The sequence below is a fragment of the Aethina tumida genome, chromosome 7 (assembly GCF_024364675.1).
Source record: "Aethina tumida isolate Nest 87 chromosome 7, icAetTumi1.1, whole genome shotgun sequence".
In the NCBI taxonomy this organism is placed as follows: Eukaryota; Metazoa; Arthropoda; class Insecta; order Coleoptera; family Nitidulidae; genus Aethina; species Aethina tumida.
The window spans coordinates 11,422,748-11,447,599 of NC_065441.1; the positions used below are offsets into that span (position 1 = coordinate 11,422,748).

The window sequence follows — 24,852 nt, forward strand, 5'->3', positions numbered from 1 at the left end:
TGTTTTTTATAATATACAATTAAATAAAAAAAGGTGTTTCTAATATAATACTTGATAAAATAAATCCATTCACAAAGGCATTAACAGGTCACAGAATTAAAATACATAAAGTCTAACAAACATAATGCTTAGGAATGGATGCGGATATACTGAACCGTAAATATATCTAAAATATAATAACATTGTTTGGTCTTTTGGTTTTAAAAGATAAATAATTATATATTTGATAATATAACATTTCTTTGCAACTTTAAAAAATAAGTGAACATACATATTTAAAAGTGTTAAGAATACTAGCTGCTAACAATCAATATTTCAATATCGAAGAAGACAAACATCAAAGTATAGGCAGAAATACATCATCTATATATGTGTATAGATATCTTTTTTAACAGATTGATTAACCTCAATGCATTTTTATCTAAATTCGATATAAATTAAAGCATCAACTTACAAGGACATATTTATTTTAAATATAAATTATTATTTGCTATATTCATTCTTTACTAATTTTACTGGTAACTATTATAAATATTGTTTAATATTATAGAAATATAATACTTTAAATATGCTGAAAATCCGAATAAAATTTAATAAAACGTTATAATTTCTACGTTTAAAATTATCGTCGCTCACTTACTTTTGATTAAATGTATCCTTGATAGATTTATTTGATTTTAAGAATTTAAAAGTGTCGTCAATTCAAAACATAACAATTTTGTACTTGTTTTAAACAATTTCTAATTCCATAGTTTCCATAAATTGAATGAATATTTTTAATCCAATGCCAAATTACTTAGTGATTACACGTCAATGTGGTAAAGGAATGCATCTTGCATCTATTTGAGAATAAATTTTGATTCGTCTTATGATAAGTGATGATTCGAAATAAAATTCAATTAATGGAAACGTTGGTCGGAGGCACTGCGCACTATACAAAGAACAATAATAATACTTAATTAACTGTACATGTATATATATGTACAACAATTTCATAAGAGCAAATTTCGAAGAGGTGAAATACATAAAAAATTCATTGCCTTTTGACATTTTTGAAAAACCATTCGGTAAACTTGCGTAGCTGTTGCACGGCTGCCTGGGCTTGATCTTTCAATTTCATATTCTCTTCCGTGAGACGTCGTACCTCGCTTTCCAAGTACATGCGTTGTTGGGCCTCATGGTTCACTTTTGACTCCAATTCTGCTACATGATTTTGCAGCTCTGGAATACTGGCACTCGAACATATACTGCAAAATATCGCAAGTTAAAATAGAAAATAAAATAGTTTAAAATTACTTACGATGAAGCAATAGAAGCGTCGACGTGTTGGTCGTCCTCCCAGTGTCTTCGAGAATCCACCAAAGGTTGCCTATCATCTGAAGAAACACCCACACTATTAATAACCCTGGTAGCTGTATCTACCAGGCTTGGCCAGTCTCCATCTTGCGGTAATGGAAACTCGTCTTGGAATCCTCCACTTAATTGATTGTTCTTGCCTTTGCCCAAAAGCATGCTTCCCACCGCCATATCTTCTTTCGACAGCTTGTACTCAGTAGGTAAGGGGCTAGAGGCAGTACTGGCGTTAGAAATAACAGTGGCAGGTCGCGCCATGGTCAAAATGACTTCCGGTGGTTGAGATCCCTTATGCACTAATAGAGTATTGTTAAGATTCTCTTTGGAATGTGCCTTGCAATGGTCTTTACTCAATTTCGATTCACCACCCGTACCGGCTTCTATATTGTCAGGGTTTATCAAACGTAGCAGCTCTTCTTGAAAAGCATTATTGGAAGACAGGTTTGCACTGTTTCTGTTAGAAGATCGTACCGTTACACCAGGTCTTAACTTAGCCTCCCCATTTATTGATCTTGGACTTTGGTTTCTACTTGTGGAATAATTTGAATTTCCCGTGGGCAAATGTTGCTTATTTAATCGCCGAGATGATTTTGGTGAAGAATTACCACCACCACTTCCTGTTGATAGATCATCTTCACTACCAACGCCTACAAAATTCATTCTATCACTAATTGAACTGTTGGTGGAATGTGTGTCTGCAGGAGGTATGTTTAGTCTTTGAAAATCATTGCTTAGATGCTGCAAATCTTTTGAAGACCTGTGATATTCGGTCTCTTGCCTCAAGCGGTCGTTTTGTTGCTTAATCAAGTTGTTCTTTTCCAGTTTATAAGCCAAATCATCAGTGGAACTGTTAGGGAACGTGAGAGGCTGCGAATAACTAAACTGCTGCAACGGCAACGAATTGCTCACTTGGATTTTATTGTGGTGAGCAGGTTGGGGTTGAATCGTTGAATAATGGTTATGGTTCTGTCCTACTTGAACTTGAGATATTTGGTGTGAATTATTGTTACGCTTTGGTGTCGACGGAAATGTATTGGTGTGACTTGAACGGGACGTGTGTTGTTGGCCGCTCTTTGAAGGCACTTCAAGTTCCTGGAGGATGTCATACCATTTGTCATCACTGGAATGACCACTCGATGAACTCGTTAAAGTGCCCTGAAAAAATTTAAATTCTTTTTTCATATTTTGATCAACAAATTGATTCAATTGCTTTAAATTTAATGTAGTTTCTAAAAGCATGCAAAAATGAGACACAATATAAAAAATAACATTTAACAGTTTTCAGGAAATAAATTATTCTACATTAAAAGTAATTTAAATTAGACTCTGAACAATTTAATTTGTGTTCCAATATATCCATTTGGTACATAAAAATAAATGATTTTAAACTTTCAAAGACATTAATTTTTATTTAAAAACAAATCATATTGTGTATAAAACTGCATCAATTTGTCCTATAAACAAATTTATTTAATTTATTAATAAGACGTAAAAACGTATAAATTAAAACATAATATACTAAAATATTCTATGGGTTCTAAATTCTCTCCTCGTCATTCACTGCACAAATTTGTTACACTACACCAAAAATATGAGCAAAAAAAATTTAAACCAAAACTTTCCGACACATTCCGACATGATTTGCCCTTTACTTACAAGAATTCCTGTTCTTTATCGGCTGTACAAAAACAAGAAGAACGTGTCAATTAAGATCAAAATTTGATGTTTTGCTAGCAATATAACTAGAAATAGGAATAAAATTTACCTCTGCATGTGTGGCCGAAACGGTGCCCGTGTATCTGTTTTCTTGTCCGTGAAAGGACTTACTGCTACTTCCGGTCCCGTAACCGGAACTGTTGCTCGATCGAGGAGGTGAGAAGCTGCGTTCGTAGATGCGTCGGTGGTTTCCTGCCACCGCCTGTTGCATCTGCGGTGCTCGCTTGCTTTGCCTCGTGTTATCGTTTTCTCCTGTGACATACCATTTAGATATTGCGTGACGTTATTTTTATTGATTTTACCTGTAAGTAGTTCGTAGTCACCTTCGGTTCCCTCGTTGTACTTGCAGTTCTGAAGAGTGCATCCCTTGCGGGCGGTGCCGTCCGCCATCGGCGGTATCACAGTCAACAGGACGGTTTCCGATGTCTTCAACAGGTCGACCATTTGATCGTAGGTAAGTGTCGCCACAGCCACCTTACAAATTTCGACCAGACGGGAATTCTGTTTGAGTCCGGCTGTCCACGCTTGGCCCGCACTTTCCACCAGAGTGACAATGCCGTCAGGCTGCACGTGGAATCCCAGCTGACCCATGATGTTCCGGGATATGGAGAATTCTTGGGCGATCATGCCCTTCGTCACTGCCTTCAGTCGGTCCATCACCTATAAGAGTATGACATTAAAATTTCGTGATAAGAAGAAAATTTATACATACCTCAATTAGTTCATCCCGGTCGGCGTTGGCGTCCCTCATGTGGATTGTCATGCATTCTCCTTGGTGATGGTAAATTCTGAGACTGTTGCTTTGGGGCGACCAACCCAAAATGCTTTTGCAAGCAGTCACGAACACAATTTGTTTAGATTGTTCCTCGATGAGGACGAAAGTATCGGACGAAATGCCGAGGAAGCACTCGATCTGCTCCCTTTGGCCACTGTCATCCAACATCACCTGCCATAAAATAGCACCTCTTTGGCATTTGTCGGGAATAAACCGTGGACGGATTTTATCCTTTTTCTTGCTTACGCTAAATATTGCTAAAATAAAACACGAAATTAGCAACAATGTTTTTTTAAATTTTAATATTAAACTTACAAAATTTTTGACCTGTGTCCACTGGAGTATTGGATGAATGATTCACAACCAGATCTTTAAGGTACTCCTGTCTCGTCCTCGTGGCCATCGTAACAAACTTCTCCGAACGATGGGCGGCATTTTCCGCATTCACGACCTTCGCCAACAGAAAATCAGTGAAAACCTTGCCTTTGGGAAAGATTGCCCCCTCCTTAATGGGTGGACCGAAAACCTCCACATCCTTGGACCTGCTAACCGCGATTTTGTAATAGGTGTTCTCTGTGCACGGATTGATGGCCTGCACGACGATGAAGACGTGCTGGAATTGGGAACGGATGCCTTTAGGTGTGAATGGAAGAGCACCCGGCTCTTGGAAGACTATTGTTACGATATCGTTGCCGATGTGTCGTTTCCTGAGCAATTGTTGACGATTGTTGGCGGTGAATGGAAGCATCGTGGAAACGTGGAACATTATTTCGCAGTCCTGATACTGGGCGTACACCGAGTATAAACCAGTTGAATCAGCTGCAATACCACATGTTATAAATAATAATCGATTAAAAATTAATATATTTATTTACATTTATTGTCCAATCCAGCTCTATACTTATCGAAACCGTTGAGCTTGACTTTCTTCCCAATGGTTTCGAGAAACTCGGTGAATGCCGGTCCGGCTTCTTCGTTGTTGTACATCTCTTCCTCGGACGACTGGCCATCTTTACAATACATAATTCCGACTTTGTAGTGGTTCGTCAAACCCTGTTCGTCCAGCTTCAGAATTTGTTCGATCGATTGTTGATTCTGCAATCCCATTTTGAGGCAACTCAGCTGGATCTCCGGACAAACATACTCCAGAACCTCTGTAATCAAACAACAACATAGATATAAACATAGAATTAAATGTGTGGATGTGTGTAAAATTCGATATGACCCAACAATTACAGGCAATTAGTAATTAAATATTTATGTTTAGCCTCGACGAAGTATGACAACATTACAAATGCTATTTGTAATAATTATTTAAAAATTGTTTGTTTCTAGATCTCAGTGAATCATCACCATTAAAACTAATATACCAATCCCAATAAATTGTTCAATAAATTAAATACAGAATAATATTGAAAATGTTAGTTTTGAAATAAAAATTTAAACTCTTAAACGAAATAATGTTATAGTTACTGTAAAAATATTTTTATGATAGAATACTAAAAGAATATAAAAAAAATATTTTAATTATTGTTAGTAGTTTAAAAACAATTATCTATAGATATTTTAATAATTATTATATTATTTATTTTTAATGATAATAAATAAAAATAAATTAACAACCAAAAATGTCACTATTGTAAAAACAGAAAGTAAAAACAAATTAAAATTTTGCTTTTATATTGATTGTCAAAATATTTATATAGAACAATAAATTCGAGTTTAAAAATAATATTTAATTTTAAAAGAGTAAAATAAAATAATTTTATTAACTATAAAATAATATTTTCCATGTAAACTTTAATTATAGAAGCTATACCAAGATATTATTGATATTCGAAATCACCAGTTTGTTTAATTTTTAAGTTGTAGTTGTATAATAATTATTATTTCAATGTTACAAAGTATTATTTAAAAATGAAATTTGTGAATATAATATAATTAATACAACTTGAAGAATTTGAATTCCCTGTTATAACCAAATTAAAATATCAAATTATTGTTAAAACTACTTATAATAATAATTGAAACAAAACGATCATTAATATAATATTAAAGGATAGATTGAATACACATACATTATACAGATACGTTGTATAATAATAATTATATTATATCTCAGTGTAAATTTCTTATTCTTTATTAAAACAATTAATGATCACCCAGAATCTCATCAAGTTAGATGAAATATATTAATGGTAAAACACCATTTCTTATTTCGGTCATTTAATATGAAGGTTTAATTGGACAAACTGAGCAATTTTATGTTAGAAAAATAAAAAAAACTGTTTAACAATAAGTCATATTAAACATTCGAACTTACCTTTGGTATGCAATGTTTTAGGATTGCTCGATGCCTTGATGTTGGGTATGGCATCCTCCAGGACGGTGCCCCTCAGGGTCTGCAGCTCGGACGTGCGAATCACCAGCCTGTATTGGTATTGCGTAATCGATGAGTTGTTGTCCGCGTCCGGTATGACTTTTTCGCGGCGTATCGATATCGCGACCGGACCGAGCTGGTCGTCCAATCCGAACCAGTTCTGGTGGTCTGCAAGAGGAAATCGCCGTTCGTTAAGTACGCTAGATAAGTGCGTGAGTACAAATAAAGAAAAAAATCGACGAGCTACAAAAGGATGTGGCAGAATTGAGATGGACGGAGACACAAAGAAGTGGTTAACCATATAATTTATATAACGTTGATTCTTGGCGCGGATTAATAGGAAAAAACGTGTGATTAACTTCCTCCGTTGAACGTAGGGGCGTTGTTTCAAATATCCGTTGGTAGTGAATGGTTTAATAAAAATACATTACTTAATATAAAGTGATGGTTAAAATCTATTATTGTCAATTGGGTAGCGTGTCTGGAAATATTACTAAATAATTTGTTACATTAGTAATATTCTCACGATTGCAGTATTTTATTTTACACAATGTATCATTAAATATAAAATTAAGCACATTTTATTTAATTAAAACGATAGTCCATTATAATCAGGGTTCGTTGATGATTATCACTTATAATTATCTTAATAATTATTGTAGTATCTTTGCCTCGATAATTTTAATACTGCATTATCCTTCAAAAATTTCTGGTTTCATTCAAAATTATCCATAAAATAATTTATATTCATTTTTCTTAGTATTCTGATCATATATCAAATTTTATATAGAAAAATATTTGAAAAACATCCTGATATCATAAATTATATTGAAACGTGTTTCCAAATTAAATTTATTCAACATATTTAGGCGATTTTTAAAATTTATAGAACTATTATTATGAAACAAATATAAATGAACTCCCACTAAAGATTTTATATTTTTGTCAGTAATATAATTCTAACACGGGGAAAATATTTGTTATTATAAATATCATTGTGTTTTCAAAATTTATTCAACATATTTTCGTTGAAAATTTATATAAATGTTTTTTTAATGGGTTCTAAGTATTTTCTAAAGTTTTCCATTGTATGAGTAATTATTCAGAATTTTATTTATTAATTGTTTCTTATATGACAAGAGAGAAAATTCAACATCATTTTCTATCTTAAATGTTCTCCAATTATGCGAAATTCGTATAATAATATAATGTATAAAAAATTATCCGAATAATTATCAGTCTAGTTTAATTCTACTTAAGTTACTTTTTTAGTTTATTTCATGTTAAGCTTGTCATAAGTTTCTTGTACTAATTATCACTATCATTACAGAATTTGATAAGGAATGTTTTTTTAGTTAAAAATAATAAAAGGGTGAATGAAGCTCAAAATCAGTTAAACTTTATCAACACATTTATGTTTGTCTGCTGTTAATTACTTCATGTCATCAAAGAAATCATCCTAAATAAACATAAGTATAAATCAAAATACGATAAAAAACGTGGCATAGTAAATATTACCATGTTACCCATATTTCAACACATTTTAAATTAGAGTGAGAGTACCAGCATCTTGAGCATAATCAATTTACATTTACTTATGTCCGACTGTACACATAACGGATACGAGATATAATGGTGTTTGGTGCTGTTGGCTGCTGCAACGAAAGACATTGACATTGATACTCTTTACAAAACGAACACGTAAGCGGGCCCCGGTTTCTTTTACGTTTTGTCCCGCTTTACGTATTTCGAGTTTTGTTTTGTTCGCTGGTTGCGGATGTGTTACCGAAATAACAGCAATATACGGCGGCTCTAACCGCACACAGGTTAATAAAATTAATTAAAAATAAGTCGGAAAATTGAATTATGTGCAGCACGTGACGACCTAGTTTTAAGGAAATTACGTACGTTGTGGGAACGTACCAACTCTTCACATGGCTGTTATAAAACAAACATTATATGATGTAATTAAACGAGCCTATTTATTTACTTTTGTATGACAACATACGTGAACATTGTGCTCTATTTAAAAATATATAAAGATGACGAGTGATGTTAATAAGAAATGTGCTGTTAATTGGTAATTTCGTTGCGTTTGTCTTGTCTGCTACATTTAAACATAAAATATTTAAATGGATTGTTTAATTGCTTCAAATTACTTAATTTTTAATAAGGAGTATTAAGTGTATTATTTACTATTAAATGTCTACGAAAGTTTATTATTAAAAATTAAACATTCATTAAACAAAAAATAATGTGTTATTCTAAGAAATTAGCAAAAATAATATTATTTACTTAATAATTAAGAAAAATAAGTAAATCTTAAAAGGTCAATTTATAAATAGATTGCTAAAAGTTAAATAAAAATGTTACCATACTTTTTAGAAATCTGCCAAATATCAATTTATATAAATATTTCAAAACGTTTTGAAAAAATTGAACATACAGACAAAAGTCAATTTTTACTCTTTTCGGGGACGCCCAGTATATATTTTGTTCATTGTAAAAATTGAACTTGGATAGACACATGTCAATTTCTCTAGACTGGCCTTTATAACAGCCAATATCAACCAATTTGGGACACCCTATATATTTTGAACCAAGGCGTTAAGTTTGAAGGGCCACACACAACAGATACAAGTAGGAATAAGAAAGTTTTAGGACTCTAATTGACGATATAAAATTATGTTTCTCCATATTTCGGTTGCCACATTGTAAAAGGGTACAGTGTGTGGTCTCCAACCGCAAATATCATTTATTAGTGCCATTTAGCAAATACATTTGACTGGTGACCATCGCATCGCGTTGTAAAAGCTGCCGAACTAATTTATGCGGTCGCGTTGATCTTGGGTGGAAAAAAGCCAGTGTGACGCATCGGTCGGTACAAGACGCACTTCAAGTAATTTATTGTGTCGTCCCGAATGAAGGAATGCGATAAAAATAAATATTTCTGACCTGCGAAATTGAACCTGACCTCGACACCAATTAACTTTTTGTGGCAGTTTCTAATGGAGAGGCACAGCCACAATAACAACGAAAGTCCGACGATATGCAACCGCTTTTTTTTTATTTATTATTTATCGTCGCATTTGCATTTTTCACGACTTTCACGTGAAATGGAAATTACACATCGTTAGCAGCGAGCCAGTATCAAATCTGCTGAATATTTAAATGGTGTATATACAATGGATTTAATGGGCGAAAGTCGGTTGCGTGTGGATAACATGCGAAAGATAAAAATTTCTGACTTTATATGCATTATTATCATTATTATTTCGTATAGACTTTTATTTTCTCCATTAGGATTCCTGTAATGTATTTATTTGCTTCTTAATCAAGCCAAATTATTTGAATTGAACTTACAGATTCATAAGGAATCCAGATTTTAATGATTATCTAGCAACAATAAATTCAATTATGATTGAAATAATTTTTTCATCAAATCAAATTATTTTAATATTGATTCCTTAATAATTGTGATATATTGTTTGATAATTTTATCAAGATCAATCTAGAACTCTCAATTCCTTTAAAATTAATTATATTATCAATAATATATTCAAATATTATGTTTGTTGTTTTGTTGATATTTACACTTTAATACTTATCTCAATTCAAAATTGTTTAAATTCTTATTTTTTTTTTTTTTGATAATTTCTATAATATTTATATTGAAGTTCCGTCTTGATTAAATTGATTAAAATAATAATAATTATATTTAAAATTATACCTTAATTACGTCAAAATCGATAAAGAATCTTCATATTCACCCTAAATTAATTAAGTTGATAACGAAAAATTAATAACAATTATACCAACTTTTTGTACAATTTTGATAGTTTTTTGTTTTTTCTTGTTTAGAACTTTTTTAACTATGTATAACTAGGAAATTGAATTTAAAATAAACATTAAAAAATTTCATTGGCAGAGATTCATAGGAACTCAAGACATCACTAAGAAGAAATCAATACTTTTATTTTCTTTCTTTCTTATTTATTCCGATATTTATTTTGATAATTACCATAATATGTATGTTGATATTTAGTCTTGAAAATTTTAACATGAATTCAGAATGTTTGTATTCCCTTAAAATTAATTAGATTATCAAATCAAATTATAATAACATTAATTATTATTATTTGATAATTATATTTAAAATTATACCTTGATAATTCTACTCGATCCAGAATTTTTGTATTTTCCCCAAATTAATTAAGTTGATAGCAGGGTAATAATTACACTGATATTTATGTTGGTAATTACAATATTTATGCTTTAATAGCTGTATTAACTCCATCTAGAATTTTTGTATTGCTTCAAAATTAAATAAATTAATAATTATGTTGACAATTATCATGATACTTATGTTTATGATTACAATGATATTTATGACTTGGTAATTATAACAATATTAATCCAGAATTTTTGCATCCTCTCAAATATTAGGTTTATAATTAAGTTCATAATTACGAAAATTATACCAACTTTTTGTACAATTTTAACTTTTCATATTCAAAACATTTATAAATATTTATAACTACGAAATTAAAAACAAAGATTAGAACATTTTATCGTCGGAGGTTCATAGGAACTCAAAACATCACTGAGAAGAAATCAGTACTTTCTTTCCTTTCATCACTAGTAATTTTAACATAAACATTTATTTTCCTAATTTGAGCAAAAGTTTATTTACTAACGAAACATTAAAAATAAAATTAATCTTGCATCTGGGTATGTAATTATAACAACTAAAAATAGCATAACAGTAAATACTGATTGCAATTTAATAACAACGTATATTATACAATATACATTCGTATAGAAAAAGAGGCATGACCGTAGCGTAGGCACACAGGCACTGTACTACAGATGGTACGGCAACCATATCGAAACAGTGAATGCGCACGACAACGACTTTAAAACCTAAAAAGGCACAACCAAGGCTAGCCATCGGAACAAGCAAATTACCTACACTCCATACAATTTCGATGTTAACTGCAAAAACTAATTTCCTCGTTACATTGTGACGGGATGAGTGATTTTTATGGCTGCGAAAAATGCAATTATTTCAGGTCATTTTGTTACACGCCAAGATTTCAATTAATTCGATTAAACGCTTTGATAAATTGCCCATCACATTTTTATCACGAATGGAAATGATTGGAAGCTCCATTAATCGTCGCTTTTCGTAACAAAAATGGTCGTGTGTATTAATTATAAAATAAATGATGAATAATTCACATAATGACACCAATTGCATTTAACCTTGCAGAAAAACATACGGAGTAATAAAACAATTGCAGTCATACTGTTGTGTATTTATAATCAGATGTTTCGTGTGTAATAACAGGGTTTTATAGTTTTGTAAACTGTTATATGAGATAACATAAACAAATTGCAAATGACCTTTCATTAACATGTATATTTTTTATCCAAAAGTACCTTTCTATCGAAAGTGGCGAAACGCAGAGTGCTGTTACCACATCTCTAGTGTTCTTATCAGTTTTCACATAAATCTCTTGAAATTCAAAAATGTAACTTGTCCAAAAAAGTCCAGTCAAATGAAAATCTTTGATTATTTATTACTTAATTATCTCCCACAAATTATCAATAATGATAATTACTAAAATAACAGATTATTCAAACGAATTAAAATAAAATTAAAGAAATAAATCTAATCTAATAATCTATGATATCTATGCATAAATAATATACAAATGTATCAACGAAAAAGAAATTCAAAGACAGAGATTAAATATGCTTTATAATATTTGCAAAACTTTTTATTTGTTCTAAATGAAAACCCCATAAAAATTGTACATATTTGTGAACAAAACAGATATAATCAGTTAATTCATAGAATTTGAGTAAGTATTATCAAGATTAAGAAATTAATCTTATGTTTTTTTTTTTAATTTCCAGAATTAATTTCAACGTCTTAAAATACATATTCCAAACTTTTGAATTAAGTCAAAATTTATGAAGATTTTTTCTATAAACAAAAAAATTTTGATATCAAATGAAAAAGTTTAATATTAAATTATAAATCACTATAAACCATTTTGGTAATAATGAAGTGATAATTATCATTGATTAATTATCGCTGATGATGATCGTGATATTTATGCTTTTATAATTATAAAGTCAGTTCAGTCAATAACAGTTGTCTAAAATATCAACTAAATTTTTTATTTTAAATTATTATTATTATATTAAATCATTGATCATTGAAAATAATTAATTTAGTATATATTTTTTAATAATTATCATTGATAATGATCGTGTTATTTGTGCTTCAACTTTGTTAATTATATCAAAATCAATTAAGAATTTTTGTATTGTTCTAAAATACAACTAAAAAACGTACGCAAATAGAAGCTTAACCAGAAAAACCATGTCCAATAAAAAAGTTTGTAATTTATTCATCATATTCATACGGAGACTCATTTTGACTTCCACATTTCTTATCTAATATCTTAACAACTTTTATAATATAAACCAGTGACAAAGCTTAATGCTGTTTTTATTTTATTTTCTTAACTTCTTGAATATTGTTTTCGCTGATTTTTTAGAAAAATAGTATATTTTTACTAATGAGATTCATTAGAGATTTCTGTAAAATAAGCTAAATATTAGTTTCAAATAAATAAAAAAATGACATTTATTTCAAAACATCGATATTTATTTTCAAAACATCGATATACTATCATCCAATAACACCAATTACTGACATTTTCCCAATAAAAATCTAAAAGTTCATGACCCATATGTTTATATTCTTTTTTATTTATTTAACGTATACTAACCGTGCTTTGCGAAATAGTGGCGATAATACAACGCGCCCGAATCCACGTTCTCGATCGGCCTGGGAAACTTCTGATAGGGGCAGGTGGAGTTGCGCCAGTGCGTGTCGCCGGGCGAGAACTCGAGCACGGCCACCCCGTAAGCCAGGGGCGGCCTATGGAGAGGCTTGCGGCCGCCCGCGCCTGTCGCATGCTGCCCGTTCTGAAGGCGGCTCAGACTCACGATGCGCTCCTCCTCGCCGCCGATCTCATTGCGGAAGAACGGGCAGCTCTCCACCAGCTCGTTGCTCTTGCCGTCGCCGTAGTCGTCTTCGTTGTTATCGCCGTCGGGTGTTGACGCCCTGGAATGAATAAAAAATTTAATTATTTATGCATTTCTGCTACTTCATTATAAAAGGAATTTTGTCGAAGACAAAAGATGCAGATTAACATGAAAATTTACAATTAAACAAGATAACGATGAATCACACATTTTAAACGATAAAAACTAGACATTGAATCGAAACTACAATTATTAATGGGTATTAATTACTCATGGCACGAAGATATTCAATTTAATAGAGAAATTAACAATTAACAATGTACTTATAATATCTTGACAGCAAATTGACGATAACTTATTTTTAGCTGCTATTTTTCTCTAAATGTTTTTTTAATTGTCTCATTCATATATGTTTATATTAACATAACATTAAACTTGGGTCAGAACTTGTTATCTAAATAATTTTAACAGATGAAAACATAAAGCAAACACGTATTTATGCGCATACGGGTATAGAGGCGTTTGGGGTAAATGAACGCAATGTTTTGTTTCATTTTCTGTGCCTTTTTTTAATCTGGATTAAATGCATATTACTATTACATATGTATCATAATTTTAATGAACGTGACTAAAACAAACCGACATGCCTATGTAAAGTTAATGCCAGATTAAGATAATTTTTATTTGCCTAGAAATTTTTAATTAATTATTAAACTCCATATCTAAATTTATAAATGATTAATTAAGCTTGGAATTAAGGATAAACAATTATTTAATGTAAACTGTTTAATCTTTCAATGTGCATATTGGAATTTAAAACGTCAATAGTTTCGCAATTCTTGTTGATAAGTCATTGTTACTTGAAATTACTTAATTTGAAATATTAGTCAACAATATGAAAAATATAAAAAAATAAAACAATGGACTGTTTTTGTTTGTATCCCGCAATTTTGTTATATAAGGATATTGAGTGATTAGCGATTGCCAAACATCCGCCATTATGGACACTTGCATAAATACATCACAACTTCAAAGAAAGACTTAAAGATAAAGAACCCATAAAAATTGCATTTATTAAAATCTAATCAGATGATTCAACGAGTTTATGTTATCAAGATTACGAAATTAATCTTTTTGTTTTTTGTTAATTTCCTTAATTTAAAATAATCGAATTATTATAAAATTGCACCCACTTCCAGTCATTAAAATTTAAACATCAGTATTATTGAAGATTAATATTTTTTATGCTCTATTCTTAATTGAAATAATTTCAAATGTTATAGTTAATTTATATATTATTTTATATTATTCATTACGATTTCCGAAGATATTCCATAAATTTTATGATATTTTATTATTAATAAACATCAAAAAGTTGAAAATTTGCCATTTTCTTGGTATTTATTCAAGGTCAAAAATTTTATATTGTTTTTCAAAAATTTTGAAATCATTTCATTTTATCTAAAAATGTATGGAAATTATTTATTAGACATCATAATTATTTAAATATTTACTCATTATGATTAATAATTATGTGAGTATAATTCATACAGTTCAAATAATCTGAAAATCAGAATATTCATAATTGTTATTTCATTGTTCCATTTGCTTGTTATAAATATGTAACACAAACATTGTAAATATATGAAATTGTAAACATTCCTTTCGTTATTATTCTCCTATGTAATTTTTAAATAATTAATTTCATAACTGGCTCATAATTTACTAAATTTGACTTCATATTGAAATAAACTACTACGTAGTTCATTAAATTATACTATGAGTAAATATTAAAAATAAATATTAGATAAATGTTTAACTATTAACTACATTTTGAAGACGTTTTATTTTGAAATAATGCATTAGCCATATTTTAGATAGATGCATATTTTAACTATTAACTATTTTTTGAAGATGTTTTTTTTTAATAATACATTAGCCATGTTTTGACAAATCATCTTTTTGCACAACAAAATCAAGTGCCTGGTATTGAAAAAAAAATGAATATTACTATAGAAAATTACCTAAACAACATAGAAGCAGCAGAAGCGCCCGTCGTCGTATTCCTCCTCTTCGCCAGCAAATTCCTCCTGAGCCGTACCGCATAACTTAAATTGGTGGTCAACGATTGGCAATCGTAGTGGGCGAAGGCGCGTCGTCTCGCAATCTCCTCCAGCTCGACGGCGGACGCGGACCCGCCCCCACTCGTCCCGACGGCCGCCCCCGCACCGGCGGCCGACTGCGCGGACCCGCAACTCATCGCACTGTCGTCCATGGTCTGTCTGGGACCACCCTTGCCGCCCCAAAACAACAACTTGCTGCGCAACTTCGGACTCTGCGGCACGTGCAGATGGGACGAGCTGCCGCCGTCGACGGTCTGCTCGTCGCCGCCGTTCCCCTTGCCCTTCAGGTACTCGGACGGGCCCGGCGATCGCTGGTCGACGTCTACGAGCGTTGCCGGCTTGTAGTCCTGCAGCATTTCGAAGAACTCATTCCTGTGCGGGAGGACGGTGGCCGTCGGCCGGCCGCCTCCGACGTTCCCGTTGCTTTCTATCGCGTCGATGGAGCCGTGACTGCCGTATTCGCGTTTCAAACTGGGCGACGAGCAATTCGACGGTCTGCCACCTGGAACAAGTTTTACACGTCAGGATTATGGGAAATTTATATCTATCTAGTAAAAGTACAATAAAATTTCTCGTTTATCAGTCTAAATGTTCAGATTTGTGTATTTACACAAACAACAAAAGATTAATCTTCCCCCATTTTTCAATAAACTTTTATTTTTTCTTGATGAAATTTAACATCAAATATTTAATTCCAGGTTCGTTTTACCTTTTCCTTTTTTTTTTTTCATAAAATTTGTATTTCATTCAATATTCAATATTCATGAATTTCAAATTTCAATATTGTTGTCAATATTCAACAGCCTTGGTTTGGTCACCTAGATTCCAAGTCTCCAACTCCTATTTAGAAGTTTTTAGTAATAAAATCATATTTTCAAATACAGACCTCCCGATCCGTTGTAGTCCAACAGTTCCAGGCTCGAATTACTCCTAGTCAGATTGAGATCGCTATTTGGTGCTGTCAGATAGTGATGCTGGTGCTGGTGGTGCCTCCTGGGGGTAGAATGGTGATGGTGGCGGTCGCTGAACGATGCCCTGCCGCCTGAATTTGCGTTGTTGGCATTGGCCCAGGCCTTCTGCACGTTGGCATGGTAATAGTCCAGAGCCTGGGCCGCTCGCTCCCTGGTTGTTGTGGCGTTCGTACGATTGGCCCTCGCTCTCGGAGGCGCCGGTCCGCACTCTTGCAAGCCGATCATCCCATCACGCTGTAAATTTAATACAAATATAAATTATCTTGTGAAATGTGTTAAATTTTAAACAAGCTTAAATATGTGACACATTTGATAGAAGGAAAATTAAAAATGTTATTGAACAAGTAACCAACAAATTTATTTAAAGTTTATATTATTACTATTCTTTAATCTTTGTTGAAAATGATATTATTCAAATTGTAAAAATATTTCAAACTTTTCTAGAAGTAATTAATTCTCAGTTTGCTGACTATTTTTAATTGTTAAGAAAAACATCGAATTTTCTCATTCTTTTTCAATACAATTGTTTCCAAAATTTGAACTAGTTTTTCCTTGCCTTTCCTTAATAATATATAATTTTAATATTTTACACCATTGATTTTACTCCAATTATTTTGACATATTTTTATATATTTTGTAATTTTTATGATTTTTTAATTTTTTATGTTGGTTTTAAATTTTATCACACACTGTCTAACTTAAAATTTAAATTTAAATTACTAAAAAACACAAAATTTAATTATTGCTCCTTTCTTCAACACATTTTATTATTTTTTATATCTGTAATTTTATATTTTTAATATTTTTCAATTTCAAAATCAAAATCAAAAATAAAATTTTAACGACTTCTTTTTTAATACATTTTTTCAATTTTCCTTTTATTTATTTAAGAAAACTATCATTACAAAATTTTGGAGATTTTATTAATTCTTACAGAATGTCTTCTTATTTTTTGTTAATATTTTCCTATATTTTATTATTATTTCTAAGATTATTTGAATTTCACCAATATTTATTATGCATATGCTTTCCTATTATTTAATTTATTTATATAAAATGATCTATGATTTATTTATTAGATTTTATTAATTCTTACAGAATGTCTTCTTATTTTTTGTTAATATTTTCTTTTATTTTATTATTATTTCACAAAAATATTTATAATATGCTATTTTATAAAATTAATTCATTCTTTAGCGTTTATTACTAATTGTATTTTTTAACTTATCTTCATTTCATCTCATGTTATTTCCGGTATTAACGATGGAAACATATATTTATTGAGTATTAATTGAAATAGAACAACTAACAGTTTCATAAAATTCTGTGAAGTGTAACAAAACGGAAAAAAAATCAAACTAAGGGAAACGGTCCAATCCTGTGCCCGATTAGGATTGGCACACTATTAATAGTCGGGCCCGCCACATAAAATCACTTAATAGTCCATTCACGACTACGTCAATGCATAAATGTTTATTGTTTAAAACGCACACACATTTCTGCATGGATATATGTGCCTGACCGACAGTCCACTCTAATCTGTTATTATTAATGATAAATTATTAATGTCCAGTAATTTAATATGGATAGAAACGCACCCACTAGTCGAAAAAATATATGAGTCATACCCATATTTTAACAAATAACTAAATGAGTTGAACACAACACGATTTGGTTAAAAAATATTCTAAAGAGGTCTCCAAATTGTCGTTCTATAAAAATATATTGAGCATCACTTTGAACATAAAGGAAACCAGCTCTCGGTCCCTTTAAAAACTTGAAGTGTTTTGAGAAGCACCTGGTGTAAATCGGTGCGGATCCGTCACTTGCTTGTTATGCCAAACACGTGGGTAGGGATGTTTGGGAAAACAGTTACGAAGTACCTGAACAGGCTGACCCGGTCGGTCTATGGGTCCACGGAATTTTTCCATGAAAGATAAACCGAACCAGCCTCCCAGCTAATCCATTATTCGGTTAATTTTAGAAAGCATAATCGTTGCACTTTACTGTAGTTTAGTGTGCACGAGTCAAATCTCAATGATTTTGTAAACGTGTAAGAGTACATTTAGTTCTGTGTACATAGTATATACATTATTGGCGATTTAAGACAGGTCAGAAAAATGGTACAATTGCAATGTCTGTAACTTTTATAAAATACTCAAGAAATTATTCACTACAAATACATTTGTTTGATATAGTAAATTAATACACAATGAGACAATATTTTTATTTATTTTATATTTATTGTTACTGTAATTTCGCCATTTCTATACTCCATTCAAACCAGATATGTTGATAAGTTGTATGATAAGCACGTGATCACTGGCATCACATTTCAGAAGGGTTAGCTCGTATTAATACATACTTCATACTTAAATTTTGCCAGGATAGCATTCAGGCATAAAGATTATCGTGCTATTCAATACTACAATTTACAATATTTATTTAATTTATTATTATTTATTTAAAATGACGAGAAATAGTAGATGAAAATGACATCAAATTACACTTACTTGTTAAGTTTTAGAAGAAGAAGTAATCACTTTATTTATTTCGGTCCTAATTGAATGACTTTAAAAAAGAAATTATTGTTTAATTTTCCAACTTAATTGATAATTATTTCACTAATAACCACAGATAAAGTCAATTAAAATGATTTAAAATATTCAAATGTTGCAAATTTTAACATTACATATAAGATGTAAAATTTACATTAAAAATTTTTGTATTAAAAATTATACAGTGTGTATGAATGAATGAGAAAAATTAGTACAATTTTTTTAAAATTAAAATTTAGAGAATTAGAATGAAAATTATAGAAATATTTCTAATAATTTAATTACTAAAAACTTATTAATATGAGTTGTCTACTTAAATGAATTAAATTGAATTATAATGTTTACCATTTTTATGGTAAATTATTTTATTATATCGTCATTTATGAGAACCCAGTACTTTATGTGAATACACTATAGTAATTTACAAATGTATATTTGGACTAGTCACCTTTTTTTTAAATTCATTCTCATTATTTCAAACGTTTTTATGTTTTTTTGCAGAATATTGTAATTAATGAGAATTAATTGAGAATACATTTTGTCAATTTGCTGTTTATTAAAACTTTGTGATTTTATTATTTTAAATATTTTGGAGAATAATTTCTTAAAATTATTATACTTTTTTATTGTTTGGTTAATTTTTGAATTGTTTTAAAAATACCTTTAAACAACATTTGCTAAATATTATATTGGGCAACACCAATAATATTTAATATTTTTGAAGTATTTGACTTATATCATTTTATGATCTAACAGGATTAAGAATGAAAAACTTCACTATTTATTGAATTTATATATTTGTTGTATTATTAACTAACATATATATAAATGTTAATTAATAATACAATAATTTTTATAATAAAATATTGTTAATTTTTTCAGGAATTTTATTAGTTACAATTTTTCTTGATTTCTAGAAATATAATTCAATTCTTGTAAAATTTAGAAATAAATAAATATTTTTACAATTAAATTAAAATCAAATAATTTAAATGATGTGCCCTATTAAATTAAATAAATTGCATGATTAAAAGATAATTTGCAAGAAACGCCTGGACGACATCATTCATTACACATGATTAACTCCCCTGATTCAACAACTTGTTTACGCACAAACAGAAAGTTATTAATTAAAAACGAAATTAGTTGAAATTTAAATGCACCTAATTAAACTAGGATCAGGAAGCAAGAGTCGTTCTTAGTTTTTAATTACCACGAAAACGAAACTTAATTAGTTACGACCTAAAAGGTAAATTTCACGAAAATTTGTACTAGAGATTTTAATCTGGTTCAATAGAGCATCTAGAACACTGGGTCACTATCATTTTAATAATATAAATATTGATAATCGGTGCCGTTTAAAGTATTTAAAATTCTTCGTGGCACAACACTAACCCATTTTTAAGGATGTTTGTTGTTGATAACCAATCGTAAATTAAATATTTTATTTGAGGAACATATATCACAATTTTGCTGATCACCTTGACCTTTTACCGGGAGCGTAAGTAATTTATAAAGCCTTTATATTCATCGCGTGTCCAACTTTGATTATTTAATTTCCAGTACCGACAAAATAACAGTAACTAAAATTTATAACCATTTAACAATTTCGTCATTAATGAATATTTAAATTGATATTTGATTACCGAAAGTAACACGTTAGGTTTATAAAAATAGAACTATAATTTTATCTAAGTGTAATATAAATATGAATAAGTTCATTTTACATAAACCACTAATTTATTCAAGGAAGTGTATTCATACAGCTGACTGTGAGTCACAAACAAGTATATTTCAGAGATAATACACTTATGTCTGTAAAATACATATAGATAATAAACGTTCATCCAATTTCACAAATATTGCAGTTTAAACATAAAGCCAAAATGCCATTCCAAAAGCAGAAAATACTTTTTATATGACTACACATTAAATTGATTAAAACAAGTCGAAATAATTTAGATGGAGCAGTTATCATAAAACGTCATTTACAATGCAAATTGTACTCATATAAAATATTTCCCTAAATATCGCGTCATTGTTTTCTTAGTATTTTAACTCAATATATATTTCAATATTATTTTATTAGTGTGTAGATAATTGAGATTGAACATTGAATTAATAGAAAAACAATAAAATTAATAAAAAATATAAACATACTAACTGTTGCATAAGTAGTCAATCTATCATATTTTTTTTACATGTATATATATATATATATATATATATATATATATATATATATACATGTATATATATGTACATGTACATATATATATATACATGTACATATATATATATATATATATATATATATATATATATATATAAATATATATATATATATATACATTTTCCACATAATTAAACTGTGTGTTTTAATTATAATCTGCTGCAGTGTAAGCAGAAAAGTCTAATATACAAGGTGCTTCACAACTTATGCGAAAAATTTTAACCACATACTCACTGTTACACAAGAATTTCATTTTAAAAAAATATGATAAATTAACTACTTATGTGAAGGTTAAAAAGAACGGTGTGATTAAATTGGATTCAGCGGGCCAAATCCTGCATTAAAATCAATGGGAACAATTTCGAACAGCTTCTATAGATAGACTGAATCAGATAAGTTGTGAAACACCTTGTATATTAGACTTTTCTGCTTAAACTGCAGCAGATTATAATTAAAACACACAGTTTAATTATGTGGAAAATTAATTCGGTCGCACAATTATTAAAAATCTCTTTTTTTTCCGGTCTACTTAGACATTGTCTAACAGTATTTAATCTGAATTGTTTTAATCTCGGTTCTTTTGACCGATGATATTATAGGAAGTGATTACCATTTCATAGATGCCAATTGCGGAAACATAACGGAAGGATGTGAGATTCCTCGGACCGTATCTCCACATAATACGCCCACTCAACACGCCAAATGTAGCATTCTTACAAAATGCATGTCCCCATTTTCACGACACAATGCCAGAAAACGGTATTTGTCACATGGCGTAAGAGAATCGAGACGAAACTGTTAGCAATTCGATTGTCTTCGACGTCCATTTGTAAAAAGGTCATGACTCAGTTCAGTTTTTGGATTTAAAGTATGATTATATCTTTATTATTTATTAATTAAGGTCAGGAAACAAATTTTTTGCCTTCATCACAAGATAAATTTTAATAAATCAGCTACTTTTAAAGACAACAATTAAAAATAGGAAGGAAAATTGAGGTAAAACTATTTTAAAGCACTTTAATTGACTTCGACATCTATGTGCAAAAAGGACTTGATTTATTTCAATACTTGGGTATGAACTACTTTGTCATATTAACTAGCCAATAAATTAATTGACTGAGTTCAGGTAGCAAATTTCTTGTCAAAATTATTTAGTGTGATCACATGATAAAAATGTTATATGAACGAATAAACTATTTTTTAAAATAACTTCAAAAAACTGAAGGTAGAAAAAAGAGTTGAGATAAAACTATTGACAAATCAAAGTCATCGACATTTATTTGCAAAAAGAACTTAATTAATTTTAGTTCCTGAGAAGGAAGTACATTGGTAATGTTTACTAGCTAATAAATTTATTAACTGAGTTCATGAAGCAAATTTCTTTTCACAATTATTTAATATAATTCCATGACAAATATTAAATGAATGTGTGTCTGAAGGCAACTTAAAAAAACTGAAGATAGGAAAAAGAATCTTGGCAAAACTATTGGCAATTTAATTTAATTTTCTTTGACATGGATATGCAAAAAGAACTTGACTCACTTTAGTTCACTCTTTTTTGAAAAGAACATCAAAATAACTAAAGTTGGCAAACAGAGTCGAGACGAAACAGTTCGCAATTTAATTGTGTTCGACATCCGTTTGTAAAAAGGACATGACTCACATTAGTCCTTGTAAATAAAGTGCTATGGCCATGTTTACCATCCGCTGACTTAATTGAACGAGTTCAGGAAGCGAATTTCTTACCAGAGTTATCTAATATGATCCGAAGATAAATATTAAATGAATGAATCGATTATTTTAGTAGACAACATCTAAATAACTGGAGGTAGTGAAACAAACCGGTCCTAATCGAAATATCCGTCACCGATTCTATTCGGATCAGTGGTCCGCTTTCGCAAACGCGGTTTTATTTTTAGAATTTCAGAAAACACACGGAACAGAGGAAACGGGCGGATTGAAAAAAAAGCTGAACACCGGGCCCCGTAATTAATAAACGATAGCAAGTGGCTCTTCGAACGGTCCGTATAAAGCTGAAGGTCAATAAACCCTGGTGAAAAGCCTTTATGTTGTCCCCTTTGTCATTGTAGTATATTCAAAGGCCAGGTATGCTACAGCCAGACGCTGATAAATCCCATATTTTATTTTTCAACAGAAACATGTCTGTTTTGTAATCACAACAGATTAAAACTGTTTACATCCATTTACAGGGGAGCACTAAATTCCATTTTAATTTGCGTTTTCTTAGGTTTACTGGCGAGTATTAGGACTATGCCACGAATAACCAGGGATGGAAACAGGGAAACAGGTAAATATGTCAAATTAGTTAATTTGTCCTTAGTTTGAATAAACTAACCCTTATAATGTTTGAATAAAGTGATTTTACACAGTAAACAACGTAACGAGAATTATAAATACCTATCCCAAATTTTCCTTGATAAATATTTAATAAATAGAATCTTTTTGATATATCTGGATAATATCTTATGTTTATTTAGATTGACCCATCAAACCGTCGTCTCAACTTATTTTATCATTTTATATTGATATACAAAACAAGGAAAATTTATTCAAAGTATTTAGTTACCTGGAAATATTTTTACTTTGAATCTTGCTAAATTTAACATCAGGCAAATCGGTAATTTTATTAATATTACTAAGGTGTTATCACTCTTCACACCACATTATTTACTCATAAATAGATATTTTCACATTCAAATTTGAATTTGTATTATGTTCAGTACATAAAATATCAATGAAAACATAAGTATAAAATTACTAAATAATATTAGTCAAAAAACAACATTTTTAACTTGATTGATATAAATTAAACCTTATCAAATGATGCAATAAACTTTTAATACCCAATATCTAAATTTCTATCAATTATTTATAAGGTATGTAATGCTTAAATTCTTTATGAAGTTAAATCCTTAAATATATCCTCATTTTATTGTATTTAAAACTAATATAGATTCTAAATAAATGATTTATGGTTATTCACTTGTAATTTTTATATTTTGTATAAATATAGGTAATAATACGAAACAAGACCAGAACGTGTACCATCTGTCTATAGACACACACATATATAGCGATTCCTGTTTCACATCTGCTCATCTACTTATTGTATATACACATCTACTGCACATGTACAAGGTAAACATCCATTATATACAACAGTTTATTTGACTTTAGGGGTAAACCAATCCACTCGAGTTAATTCGAACCTTTTCAGTTTTCCTTTTTATTAATTGAAATCTTCAATTTCAATTTGAAATTTAATCCGTAAAATGTCTAAGTAAATGTGCTTTAACTTAAACGGTTTTAACTTTTTTAAACACCAAAATATTTAATTGTAACTGATCAATTTAGTTTTTGACAAATTATATCGCAAATACTGTGTACGTATCTGCACATATTGTTTACAAGAAGATAGATAGTGTCGATTTTCTGTTGTATTGATACCTTATCAAATTCATTAATCAATCAATATGAACATTCCGCATTTATTCATAATTTTACTATTGATAAATTTCTCATTATATTGATTTGAGCAATTAAAATAGTTATAAATAAATATAAATAGACTTATAATTAATTTAGAAAGCATTTTTAAAGGATTGTTTAAGTTAAGGGACAAATCTCACAAACTATTAAAATAGTTACACAACGCCA

The 24,852-nt window shown here is 30.1% G+C and overlaps 1 protein-coding gene across 1 annotated transcript in view; it reads right to left on the bottom strand.

Annotated features, from left to right (window-relative positions):
* Positions 1-24,852, bottom strand: part of LOC109594571 (signal-induced proliferation-associated 1-like protein 1) — a 30,433-nt gene continuing 5,581 nt past the window's right edge. The window contains exons 2-12 of the mRNA XM_020009785.2: positions 16,299-16,617; positions 15,314-15,914; positions 13,031-13,368; positions 6,168-6,392; positions 4,720-4,998; positions 4,160-4,663; positions 3,782-4,101; positions 3,372-3,729; positions 3,119-3,321; positions 1,301-2,508; positions 1-1,247 (exon numbers count right to left, since the gene is read on the bottom strand). Coding sequence (XP_019865344.2) covers positions 1,034-1,247; positions 1,301-2,508; positions 3,119-3,321; positions 3,372-3,729; positions 3,782-4,101; positions 4,160-4,663; positions 4,720-4,998; positions 6,168-6,392; positions 13,031-13,368; positions 15,314-15,914; positions 16,299-16,608 — 4,560 coding nt within the window. The 5' untranslated portion in view covers positions 16,609-16,617 and the 3' untranslated portion in view covers positions 1-1,033. The remainder of the gene's footprint in view (positions 1,248-1,300; positions 2,509-3,118; positions 3,322-3,371; positions 3,730-3,781; positions 4,102-4,159; positions 4,664-4,719; positions 4,999-6,167; positions 6,393-13,030; positions 13,369-15,313; positions 15,915-16,298; positions 16,618-24,852) is intronic.